The 13,511-nt window shown below is 47.2% G+C and overlaps 1 protein-coding gene across 1 annotated transcript in view; it reads left to right on the top strand.

Moving 5' to 3' along the window:
- The window catches only part of TICRR (TOPBP1 interacting checkpoint and replication regulator), a 581,214-nt gene that overhangs the window by 34,873 nt on the left and 532,830 nt on the right, over positions 1 to 13,511 (top strand). Inside the window, exon 4 of the mRNA XM_078683197.1 lies at positions 12,186 to 12,395. Within this exon, the coding sequence (XP_078539323.1) occupies positions 12,186 to 12,395 (210 nt within the window). The remainder of the gene's footprint in view (positions 1 to 12,185; positions 12,396 to 13,511) is intronic.

Genomic DNA, 13,511 nt, shown 5'->3' with positions numbered 1-13,511 from the left:
AGCACCAGAGGACGTGGCAGAGGAAACAACAACTCCCGTTCCTCTACCCCAAACAAACAGTGACTCTCTGTCACTGCCCCCCGACCATTTAACACCTGTCGGGGGGAGACTCCAGCAGTTCCTGCCAGTCTGGACAAACATCACCACAGACAGGTGGGTACGACAACTTGTCCAGTACGGTTATTGTCTAGAGTTAAAGTCCACTCCACCCAACATTCCACCAAGGCAACGGCCTATGTCCGCAGAGCACTTGCACTTATTGCAGCAAGAGGTAGTAGTGATGCTGCAAAAAGGCGCTATCGAGCTCGTGCCAGTGGAGGAGGAAGGCACAGGGGTATATTCCCTGTACTTCCTTATTCCAAAGAAGGACGGATCTCTCAGACCCATTCTAGATCTGCGTCCCCTCAACCTGTATATACTGTCAGAACATTTCCATATGCTCACACTGCAACAGATTCTTCCCTTGTTAAACCAAGGGGACTTCTTGGCAACCTTAGACCTCAAGGATGCTTATTTCCACATACCACTACACCCGTCCCACAGGAAATATCTCAGGTTCACTATCCAAGGCAGGCATTATCAGTTCAAAGTCCTACCCTTCGGAGTGACTACCGCCCCGAGAGTGTTTACCAAGTGTCTGGCGACGGTAGCGGCGCACCTCAGGAGGCAGAACATCCATGTCTACCCCTACCTGGACGACTGGCTCGTTCAAGCCAAGTCGGAAAAACAGTGCGCCGCGGACATGTCGACTACCATTCACCTCCTTCACAATCTGGGCTTCTTGCTGAACTACCCAAAGTCGCACCTTCAACCAGCACATGTGCGGCAGTTTCTGGGCGCAACGATAAATACCCTGACAGCCAAGGCTCAGCCAAACAAGGTCAGGATAGACAGCATGCTGTCTCTAATCCAAAAGTTCAGACCGCAACACTCACTTCCAGCGCGAGTATTCATGCAGTTGATTGGCATGATGGCCTCCTGCATCTTCATAGTCCCTCACGCAAGGTTACATATGCGTCCGCTCCAGGAGTGCTTAGCAAATCAGTGGACACAGGCTCAAGGACAATTGACAGACCTAGTGTTGGTTACCAGTCGGGCGTACAACTCTCTGCATTGGTGGAATCCACAAAACCTTTGCAAGGGCCGACTGTTCCAAGAGCCAGTGCCACAGATTACCCTGACAACGGACGCATCTCTCCAGGGATGGGGAGCTCATCTGCTCACTTACACTGTGCAGGGACTATGGACGACGCAGCAACAGAAGATGCACCTCAACTATCTGGAACTGATGGCAATCTTCATGGCGCTCAAGTCCTTCAATGTACATCTGTGCAACAAGGTGGTGTTAGTCCGGACGGACAACATGACAGCGATGTACTACATTCAAAAGCAGGGAGGCACCCACTCGCCGCAGCTGTCTCATCTGGCTCAGAGCATGTGGAAGTGGGCCATTCAGAGGAACATTTTCCTCATGGCAGAACACCTCCCGGGCAAGGACAATCAGATGGCGGATCTGCTCAGCAGATACAGCCATCAGATGCACGAGTGGGAGATACATCCATCGGTACTCCGCCCGTACTTCCAGCAGTGGGGTCATCCGGAGATAGACCTGTTTGCCACAAACGAAAACGCAAAATGCCAACACTTTGCCGCCAGGTTCCCTCACCCACAGTCGCAGGGGAATGCGATATGGATGAACTGGTCAGGCAAATTTGCGTACGCTTTTCCACCAGCACCTCTGATACCGCTAGTGGCAAGAAAACTAAGGCAGCACTCGATGACACTCATCCTAGTTGCTCCAACGTGGGCGCGCCAAGCATGGTACACCACGTTTCTGGAACTCTCGGTGGTGCCGCATCAAAGGTTGCGCCTAACGCCCAGGCTTTTGACGCAGAACCATGGAGACATTCAGCATCCAGATCCGCAACAGCTCAACCTGGCGATCTGGCTCCTGAAGTCCTAGAGTTTGGCTACCTTCACCTACCTCCAGAATGCATGGACATCATCAAGGAGGCAAGGAAGCCAACTACCAGAGCATGCTATGCTGCGAAATGGAAGCGTTTTGTCATTCACTGTGCAGCCAATGGCATAAACCCGCTAGATGCTTCTATCCCTAACATCATTTGCTATCTGTTACATCTTTACAAGTGCAATCTAGCGTACACTTCCATTCGGATACATCTATCCGCCATAGCAGCTTATCTTCAGAACAGGCAGCATCTCTCTGTCTTCAGAGTGCCTGCCATTAAGGCCTTCCTTGAAGGTCTGAAACGAGTCATTCCCCCAAGAACACCGCCAGCTCCAGTGTGGAACCTCAATGTGGTCCTCACCAGGCTGATGGGACCACCTTTTGAGCCACTACACTCGTGTGAACTCCAGTTCCTAACGTGGAAAGTGGCTTTCCTTATTGCTATCACTTCACTGAGACGTGTCAGTGAGCTGCAAGCGCTCACAATCCAAGAGCCATTCATACAGATTCATCCAAATAGGGTAGTACTACGCACTAACCCCAAATTCCTTCCGAAGGTGGTGTCACAGTTTCATCTCAACCAAACTATTGACTTGCCTGCATTCTTCCAAAACCCACAAACGGTGGCGGAAAGAATGCTCCATACTTTGGACGTTAGGAGGGCGTTGATGTACTATATTGACAGGACACAACCCTTTAGGAAAACAAAACACCTTTTGTTGCCTTCTCACCACAACACAAAGGCAACCCTATTTCCAAAGCAGGAATAGCCAGGTGGATTGTTAAGTGCATTCAAATCTGTTATCAAAAGGCAAAGTGTACTTTAACAATACCCCCAAGAGCGCACTCCACACGCAAATTGGGGGCATCCATGGCTTTCCTGGGGAACATTCCTTTGGAAGACATTTGCAGAGCAGCCACGTGGGTTACACCACATACCTTCACAAAACACTACTGTGTTGATGTGCATTCCAAGCAGCAAGCTGCTGTAGGACAGGCTGTTCTCAAGACACTTTTTCAGGTTTCTGCAGCTGGCACGGGCAACCGCCGCTAATGGAGGGACTGCTATGTATTCTATGCAAAGATATGAATTTAGCAGCCCACATGCCTCGAACTGAATATGCTACTTACCAGTATGCATCTGTTCTTGGCATGTAGGGCTGCTAACATTCATATCGCCCACCCTCCTCCCCGGTGCCTGTCGCAGCTGCAGACATACTCTTGCATTCAATCATTAGCATGGACATCCTTTACACCTTACACTCCATCTCTGCCACAATGGCTAAAAACAATCTGGGGATGGAGCCGATGCCCATGCGCACTGTAGTCCAGGGGAGGAGCCACCTATCTCAGGATACTTCGAAGACTCTTCCAGGACAACAATGTGCGATCATCCGGACCCAACACTAGGCGGCGATCTAATGCAAAGATATGAATGTTAGCAGCCCTACATGCCAAGAACAGATGCATACTGGTAAGTAGCATATTAATTTATTTTGTATTTGTGTAAACAAAGATGCTTGATGCCTGAGTGTTTCGGCAGCCTGCCCGTTAGTCAGTACTGATTCTGAAAAGCATTTAGACAAAAAAAGTATGCCTGGTTCAGAAGTTCTAAAGGAATTTTCTTGATTCTAAAAAGGTGCCAGCTCTGTACTCTTTTTTCATTGTTAGTTGATTATGGTGCATTTGTGTGCTTTTTGTGTTTGGTGTCTGAGTGGATAGGTCTGCCAAAGCCATCTGATTACTTTTAGATTGTGTTGCATTTGTGAATATTTCCCTGTTTGGTGGGGCTTTCACTTCAAAGTATCCATGTCCTCTGGATCTGTAGAGTGCTGTCTTCATTCTACAGATGAAATGGACTACAACTTTGCTTATTGCAAATATGCATTAGCTACCAGACCTAGAACAGATGCAGAGTTTCGACAAGCCTCTCTAAGGAACGTTTCTTCTAATTTCATACTTTATAAACTGTCTAGAAGAAGCAGTGGTATGTGCAACACCCCCTTCCCAACAATGTTTTGTTGGATCTTCATGTTTGTAATTTAGGCATGGTTTGGAGGTAGATGGCAATAAGGAATGCCTGAGTCAGGCTTCTGGCAGGGTATCCTTACTGTGGTGTGAGAAATGCCGAGAGGAGAGAGCCTTCACTGAGCGGATAATTGTTTCCCATCTTCCCAATATTTCACAGGTGTCCGACTGGATCTTGAAACTTGTCACCAGTATCTTTGCATGCTGATAGGTGCACTGTGCTGCTCTGCACTGCCACCGTTTCCCTCCACCTATATAGGCGCCACTGCAGCGTACTGAAGTCATTTACTTTCTTTCCATTCCACCTTGCATGGATCTGGTGCTACCATGCGTCTGTTTAAGACCCTACCTTGAACAAGTTGTTTTACAGTGTACAATGGGGATGCCGCCTCCCAAAACAACAGGTTTAAGCCTTGTAAAAATTGTCTTGACTGGGGGTGAATGTTTTGATTTCTTCTACAGTCTGTCCATCAATTTTTTGCTGTTTGCTTTCTCGCCCTAAGTGCGCCGGGTATGCCCAGACGTGGATCCCGGGCTCACTGTGCCACTGGATTCAAGCTATACTGGCTGATGAGGGGTGAATCCCTGAAACCAATCCCAGGATGCTTGTTTCTGTTCCAGGGAGGACCTTGCTTAGCAGTTCGGGCTGCGATGTTCCCATGGGGAACATGGGCAAGAATGATTTGCATATGGCCAGGTCTAAACTGGGGTGGCATGGTGAGTAAAAGAATGATGGATTTATCCCAGATCTCTCGACTGGGGTGAATGTTTTGATTTGTTGTGCATTCCGTCATTCTATTGTGTCTTTTTTGTAAGAATTGTCAACAAATGTCTGTGACAAATCCTCACCAAATTTCCATGTGGCGACTGGGGTCGAGCCATGATTGTGAGGCCTGCAGTGATTGTGCATCAATCAACCCAAATGCCATAGTATACTGCAAACTGAAACCTGTTCAACATCCAGAATTCTCCAGAGTTACTCCGGGATCAGTCTTTTTCTGGATTCATAAGTCAAAGAAAAATGCAACAAATCTACGCAGGACTCTGCCCCTTCATGCCACTCGCATATAGTAGGCGCTGGAGTGGCATACATCTCAATCTCACTCCAGGGCCGCCTGACTCTACTTAGCAGAACAAAGAGTACCTCAAGACCATGTTCCATCGCTGTGGATCCTTGCCAGCACCCTCTGGTGCGTCTGTGGGTCTCAAGGAGCTGAGAGGTTTTTCACCTGGTTGACTGCCAGCGGGTTTGCCCACTGTGTCAGCTGGATCATCTGAGCCCATAATAGGGTTGTCTCCTGCTCCACTCTTGATTCTACCTCCAGCGTAATGGTCTATGGTTGTTCCTGCCGCAATTACACCATTGCCTACTCTGTCAACACCAAAATACAAGGCCCTAATTGTCCTCTCGGATGCGGATTCCGCATCGGATTGACCTCTATCGCAGTCATGCCTGGACACCGTTTAGTCTCCATTTCTTCCACTTGCTATGCCTCCACAATGACAACAGCACACCGTGCATTCCTTGTCCGGCACAGATTTAGATAATTATTACGACGCAGGTGCTGAGATTGGCCAACCTTATCACAAGGAGAATTAATATGACCACCTACAGGAATCTAGTGACATTGACACCTCGTCTAAGCCTAGTCTGCTCTGACCCAGCCACTGAGGAGAGTGCTTCCTCTGTCCTGGGTGGACGGAGTTGATGCCTTCCCTACCTTTGTGGTCAAGATCAATGCACTTACAGAGGTTCTTCAGTTGAGGCCACATCTACTGAGCACCTCTTATCACTTAACAAAGCATTTTTGGATACTTTGTTGGGGACATGGGCTAGACCTTGCCACCAAATTGCATGACCCCGCCGCCCTGCCTTGGGCGACCCAGCATTTTTTCTCATTACCCTTACCTGAAAACTTGGTAGTGCAGGCATCTGCAAGTAAGACTAATTCCAGGACGTTCTCGATGACTTCCTCTAATATGTAGATGACACTATGGAGACATTTGGGAAGAGGGTTTTCTCATCCACCAGCTTGGTGCTCCGGCCAGTAAATGCCAGCTGCCTGCTGGGATGTCATTCTCATGCCGTCTATGAGTCAGAGACTCATGTCCTACCAGGGGTTCCCTGATGATCTCAAAATATTCCTTGCACAGGCCATACAGGACAGTTTTGATGCAGCCAAGTTCACAGTTCATTAGGACTTTGATACCATCGATTCCATCGGTTGGGCCATTGGCACCAGTGTTGCCATTTACTACAACCATTGTTTGCTGTCCACCTGTTTTTATGGGATGTCCACTTGTTCCTCATGAACATTCAATTCGCTAGAACTCGCCTTTTTGGTGACAAAGCAGACTCAGATTTCAAGACGAGCAGAACCACGGCATGCTTTCTTGGCTTTTCTCTCACCTCGCCAGCAAATCAGCCCTACCTTTCCTTTTGTGGCTTCGGCAGAGGTACCCCATACCATCGGCCAATCCAACCCCAGCACGGTGTGTGGCAGTTTTGAGACCACGCTGCCCATCGCCCCTTTGGTCAAGGTCTACTGCCCTACCAGTCCACTGTACCCTCCCGCCTTCAGCTCCACCTGTTAATCCCCTTTATCTCGCCCTTAATGGAGCACAGCCTCCTGGTAGGAGGCAGAATCAAGCAATTCTTGCTGGGATGGCAGGCCATAACATCGTAGAGGCTGATCTTGCAAATTGTGCGGAAGGGCCGCACCATACCTTTTTTTTTCTGCAACGCCACACCTTCCACCATCACCCCAGTGACTGACTGAGGTCCATCTTTACGATTAGGGGTAGGAAGTGCTACCCCGTTTGTCCAAAGGGACTATTGAGCCTAGTGCCTATGCCACAAATAGGACTTAGCTTCTACTACTGCAACCTTTTATTGTCAAAGTAAAACTGAAGCCTTTGTTCATTTCTAAATATGTGCCGCTTTCTTGAAGGAAAAAAAATCAAAATGCTCAGTGGCCCAGGTCTTTTCTGCCATTGACCCAGGAGACTGGATGGGGACGTTTAACCTGCAGGATGCTGATTGCCATATACCCATCCTGCAGGCCCACGGGTGCTGCTTGCAGTTCGTGATGGAACAGGAGCATTTTCAATTTCCCATAGAACAATCATGCAAAAGAGTTCTGATGGATACTTCTTCCTGTGGATTCATCACCTTTTGAATACCCCCTGCGCCAGCATTCTGCCGGAAATTCTTTCCTAGCTCTCCCATGTCGACGAGGACGTCGCAATAGACCGGCTCCGCTCGCGGCACTGTATGACGTTATTGGAGCCACAAAAGGACCTCGTCGGTGTGCTGACGTCAGTTCCCTTTTTTCCGCGCCGTCGACGCTTAACGGTTTTTCTAGGGGCTTTTCATTTTCTACTAGAAAACTTTGTATCTCTTGATTGTTTCCTGATGGCTACTTCTAGGAAGACCGGTTTTAAACCCTGCCGAGAGTGCAGCCGGCATATGTCAATCACGGACCCGCACGATGATTGCCTCTGGTGTTTATCTTCAGACCATGACGTCAAAGAGTGCACAAGCTGCTGGAAGGTGAATCCAAAGGCGATTAAGGAGCATGAAGCCAAGCTGTTTATGGCCAAGAAGGAGAAAAGGGGTCGAAAGAGGGAGAAGTCTTCATCTTCTCACCCTTTGAAATCTAAGAGAAGACCTGGCTCTCTGCATCGTTCTTTGAAGGCCAGGGCTTTGAGGTCGTCGACTCCGGCTGAGCAACCTCCTAGGAAGGACTTTATCTCTCCATCCCCTTCGCCTCAGGTGACACCAGTTCCCTCTCCAGTTCCGGGGTCGCCGGCATCGAATGGGTCTTCGCAGCATGAAGATTCACCGGCTCCAGCGACGTCCCCGGTACCTAGGGAGTCCTCTCCAGGCCCGGGTGGCATCACCAGTGCGTGCGCCGTCCTCGGCATCATAGCTTCCAGTTCGACCTCAGGTGACTCCTCTTCAGGAAGGCACGGATCCATATCCTCCTTTTCCTGCTCCTGGGTCAGATTCTTCACATTTTCTCAATGCGATGTTTGGCATGTTTGCCAGGGCCTCTGCTCCATCCGGCCCGCCTTCGGGCCCGTGGGTCCTTTGGCCTTTAACCTGGGTGTTCCTCAATTTTATCCCCATGCGCCCTTCATGCCATTCTTGCTGTCGACTCCGGCTTGGCATTTCCCTACGCCGAGATCCTCCACTCCGGCTCCTCTGACTCCTTTGGCTGCTAAATCGGCACCACCCCGAGTTCGATCGACGTCGAGGTTTGAAGTCAAAGCTCCTCTGTCGACGCCGTTGATGTCTCCACCCGCGCCGGGTATGGCTCCACCGACGCCTACCCCTAAACAACGTTCAAGGAGAGAGGCTTATTGAAGAAGAGGAATATGCACAGAATCTGGAGGGAGGGGAGATTGTTGACTCTGGACGAGTTTGAAAGCCTTCTTGAAGCTGGTGGCCTTGATACTTCTCCTGAATATTACCTTCCATCTGCAAGTGGAGTTGTTGTACAGGACATTGCTCGATACCATGTGGTTATAAGGAAGGAGGCTGATTTACTTGGTCTTCAACTTCCTTAAGCTGAGGTAAAATCTAATATTCTTACAGAAGTTTTAAACACCTCTTCGTTAACTTCTGAGCCGTTGCTCCCTTTATGGATGCTTTAACTGAACTAATCCTGGAGGTTTGGCAGAAGCTTTTATCTGCTCCTGCGGTTTCTCGTTCTATCTCTAGAAGGTAGAGACCTGCCCCTGGTGATCAGGCTTTTTAGGTCTCGCGACCTATCAATGCGCGCAAGCGCATTGAGCGGAGCGAGAATTCAAGTGCTCAAAATACTCGTGAAACCACGGGTTTTTTCGTGCGGTTTTCTTTGAGTTCACGTGAATCACGTGAACAAACAAGCACGCGCATCAGCCTCCCTCCCTCTCCCCGCACACAGCCTTACTTGGATTTCTCCTCCCCCTACAGGCTTCCCCTGCCAGCAACATTTGCCATCACGGCCGCAGGCCGTGACTTCAAAGGGTTCCATTTGCTCCTGCCTCCCCGCCCACTGGTTCACACTTCACTGGTCTCACATCAAAGGCATCAGCATCCAACAGGCTTCCCTCCCCGCCCCCCCACCCCCCCCCCCCAACGTCCTCCTTGGCTCCTTAACTTCTGCCCTCTCCCCCCACCCCCCTCCCTGTTCCTTTTCGTGTTCTTCCATGGTTTCTCTTCTTTTCTTGCTTCCTGCTCACTTTGAAATTTTCATTTCCCCCCTTTTCCTTCCTCCTCTAATTCTCCCTTATGGTGCTTTCCTCCATAGCTAATATTTTCTCCTTGTTTCCACCCACATTCTCCATTTCTCCTTCCCGCTGCCTGTATTTCACAGCACCTCCTAAGAGGTTGCGGGGAAGAAATGCCGTGTAACATGCTGGCCGCTTCAGCAGGCTTGTGCCGTATTTTTTTTAATCAACACAGCGCCCACTTATCTGCTGGGTGCTACCATCGAGCCTGCCCAGCCCCACTCATGATGTATGACTGACATGCTAGCAGTAAATCTCTGTCCGGATTTGCGTCCCAGCTCCGATAATTTTTTGTTAAATTGGGAGTGTCAAGGTGCATTTACAGTGAACATGGAGGAGAGACAGAATGAAAAAAACACTAGGCAGAGTGGGGAACTTTCTTTCCTCGACAGCAGCAGCACTTCCTCCTCTGGCATAATCTGGCAGAGGCTCAGCTCTGACATTTCGGGGAAGGTTGCAGAATAAATCGATTTAATGGTGTATAAGAATCATGCTCCTGAACTATTGTCATGGAGAGACAACTCTATCTGCAACTATTAGTTATAACATACACATAAAATACCGTGGCATTTACTGAGTCTTCCTAGATGGCAGAGCTGACCAGTAAAGTAGGTGTGGTCTTGGGGGGTGCATGGCTGCGGGCACTTGGGACCATTACGATTTTTAAAGCAGATTTTTTAAAATGACCCGCCGTGCAGCTAAAACGAGTACCCTTTAGAAGTACTGCGGAGGAGCAGGTACGGTGATCGCCTGTCAGTGTTAGTTACTTACAGCGATCAATCATTAATTAAGCTCGGATCAAGTTCATCTTCTGTTGTTGCTCAATTTGTCAATAACATTAGCGCTTCCGGATCGCGTTTGTAAGGGATGCTGCACGCATTTCTTTTTTCTGCACAGCATCTTGATACTGAACGTCTGTCTCCGTCACCGCTGCGAAACCCTCTGCAGGTGGGGCAGAAAAGAAAAGGCTGCCTAAAATGGCTTTCACTCACATCCATAGTTTTGATTTCATCAGGAAGACCCCATTATGTAAACTCTCAACTCCCTTTCCTGTGCTTTTGTTTTTACACATTGGTTTCATGTGCATGATTGTGCATACTTTATTATGGGCAGCAGCCATGCTTTAGCACACAGCATGGCGGCCGCTTGGGGAGGCCGCACGCCGCATTTCTTTTTTCTGCACTATACACCTCGGAGCTGAAGGGAACCAGTATGCCCCTGTCACCACTGCAAAACCCACTGGAGGTGAGGAACAACAGAGCACGTTGCCTAAAATGGCTTCCAACCAATGCCCGGCTTTTAATGTTTCCAGTTTTTCCTTCCAACTACAGTGATGACTTTCTAAAACTCTCCGATCTCCCAATAGCCAGCCACAAGGCAACGGCCCTATCACTGTAGACAGGGTTAAACACTGGTGTGTCGCCCAGTATCAGCCCACAAAACCATGGAGTGTTACCTGGATAGTATTGTTATAATGCCATCGTACAATTTACAGTGTTTACTACGTGTGCACTGAGCTTTATCAATGTGCACGTAAAGCTATGCTCAGATGTACAACGCATTCCCATGAACCATAGGGAAAGGTAGCAAAAAACAAACTCATAGTAACATAGTCCTCTGTTGGTGTCTGCTCCTCCTCCTTTCGGTGCGCAAAGTCAGCCTATCTATTCTGTTCAGGCATCCTGCTTGTGCGCCTCAGAACCTGCAAACAATAGGGACACATTACCGAATTAATCAAACCACGAGAGCCTGCAATTAGAGCAATAAAGCGGTTAACCGGATCACTGCAACAATAATAGATGTAGTCAAAACCTGAAGTAAAGTACTTACAGTAGTATGGGGAGGGTTCTCCTCCTGGAGCGTAGGGCGGGATAATCCTCGCCTCCGAGTCTTTAATAGAATTGAAACTTTTCGTTACGATAGCTAGGAAATGCAGTAGCATTTATTAGGGACTTTCAAGTAAGTTAGCTTATGCTAATTGGGTATAAGTTAATCAAACGCATACATTTTGAGGTCAGGACACTGAGGTTTGGTTAGCTGGCCTCAGTGCAATTTAAGAGTAAAAAAAACGAGCAGCATCAATCCAAAACTTTGGGGGGAACCATACAAAAAGAGGCATTTGTTTACAGTCTTGTTCTGCATTAGGATCTGCTACACAAAGGCTTAAAATTAGCTTCTGGAAGAACTGCATGATTTTTCTACCAGGTCTAAAGCCGCCGATACTGTTTTAGCACCAAAATCCTGGTCCTAGACACTTGCCAGGCAGCTATGTGGGCTTCCTCTATATGTTCATGCTGGCACTGTTGTCTGGATAGTAACGTTGGCTGAGAGGGGCATCCGTCCTGCAGAACCTCACCAACCTTCCCATTCTCCTCGTTCTGTGATTGGGTTGTCCTGTATTCATTCATAACATCCTGTGCCTAGGAATCTGCTCAGTTGTCACACCAATTTGCTTTTGGGGCTCTGTCTGGGACACAGACTGCGTCGAAAACGACTGAAAGCATATGGGTGTGGTGTACACATCATTTCCAGAGTGGAATGGATCATTGTGGAGTCGCGCAGAGGTAGTGCTGAAAAGTTTCAGGATCCAGGGTGACATTTGGGGAATATTCTAAAGGTGAGGAATCTGTGACTTGATAATCTCTACCAGAAATAGCATTACTGAAAGCAAATAACTTGTGCTTGAGGGCTAGAAGTTACAAGAGTGACCAGATAAGGAACTTGCACTTCTTTTAACTTCTACCCGAAAAAGTAATGTTTGATTTCCACTTAATTCAGACACTTATATGGAGACTGTTCCTTTTTGCTTGTTAAAATTGTTCCTTTCCATTTATTCTTGTGTATCATTTAGCTTGATTATATTTTTGAACTCTTATATTGGTATTTCGTTCTTCTGTCATTTGTTTCGTAGGTGGGATTCCTCGCACTCCAGTGAGGCAAAAGATGAAGACCATGTCTCGCTCTCTACAGATGTTAAATGTTGCCCGATTGAATGTAAAGGCCCAGAAGTGCCAGCAAGATGATCAGTCTCAGCCAGTCATCGAAAAAATGTCCCAGAGGCAGACCAGGGCTAGGTCATCTAATAAAATAGAAAAGGGAAAATCATTGAAAATTGCTACAGGTAAATGTTACCTGGGACATGGTTTAGGTTTAAGAAAACCTTTATTCCTTTATTGCAAAAGGACAGGAAATTATTTTGATTTGTACCAGCATCGTTTAAGAGGAATTTGGTATGTTCACTTTAATCCATAGACTGGTAAAGCCATTCATAAATCTTCAGCAGTCTGTCACTGGATCTAATGATGTACTTGTAAATTGTGCAAAATGCCAAAGCGAATCTGCATTTTTGCTGACCTCCTTACTCCACTTGAGCTGGCAGCCAAATCACTTATCTTGCTGTCTGTTTCCTTTCCATCTAAGTTTATGATGCTATGGTTTTCAAGATAACCATCTTGCTTCGCACTCTCAGATAATATAGAATACCACTCTCCCACATGGTGGCTCAAACACGACAAAGCAATAAACACAACACCCCCTGGAAAGGGATTTCACTTTATGAAATGAAGCACATCAAAGACTTTTCAGAATAAGGCGTGGGGTTTTATTTATGCAATGCTCTCTAACAGAAAGTCTTTCCCAGATGTCAAATGAACAACATTCAAATGTATACAGATATATATGCAAACAATAATAACACACTTGGCAAAAGCAACTGTTAAATGCATGGATAATAATATGGATGTCCTGCAAGAAATCTGAAAGATATATACACTAAATATATCATGATTACTTTGATGTGCACACACACTCTCATCAGTCGATACCCAAAGAAAACACCTCCTAGATGATTATAGCTGCTGGAAATGTATTAGCGCCTTAGGTTCGTTGTATGCTGGCTTCATGACCTTTGTTTATGTAAAACTGACTTCTATGTATGCCTCTGCAACAACTGTGCTTAAGTGCCGGCAAGTCCCTCAACGCATCAGTTCCCTCCTAGTAACCTCAATGAAATGGATCCAGCTATTCCACATATATAAAAACCACAATGACCCAAATGGGCTGACAAAGGCATTCGATTAATGACCATACAATACAGTGTATGAACAAAATATTAAGAAGCAGATAGAAAACCCCAGGGACATTGACTTTAAAAATCTGTGTGTAAATTATATATTTTTAAAATAACACTTTCATTCAGTGACATTCATTCAGTAACATATTGTGAACATGTCTCATA

The sequence above is a fragment of the Lissotriton helveticus genome, chromosome 3_1 (assembly GCF_964261635.1).
Source record: "Lissotriton helveticus chromosome 3_1, aLisHel1.1, whole genome shotgun sequence".
In the NCBI taxonomy this organism is placed as follows: Eukaryota; Metazoa; Chordata; class Amphibia; order Caudata; family Salamandridae; genus Lissotriton; species Lissotriton helveticus.
This window is presented reverse-complemented; position numbering and strand designations above follow the sequence as displayed.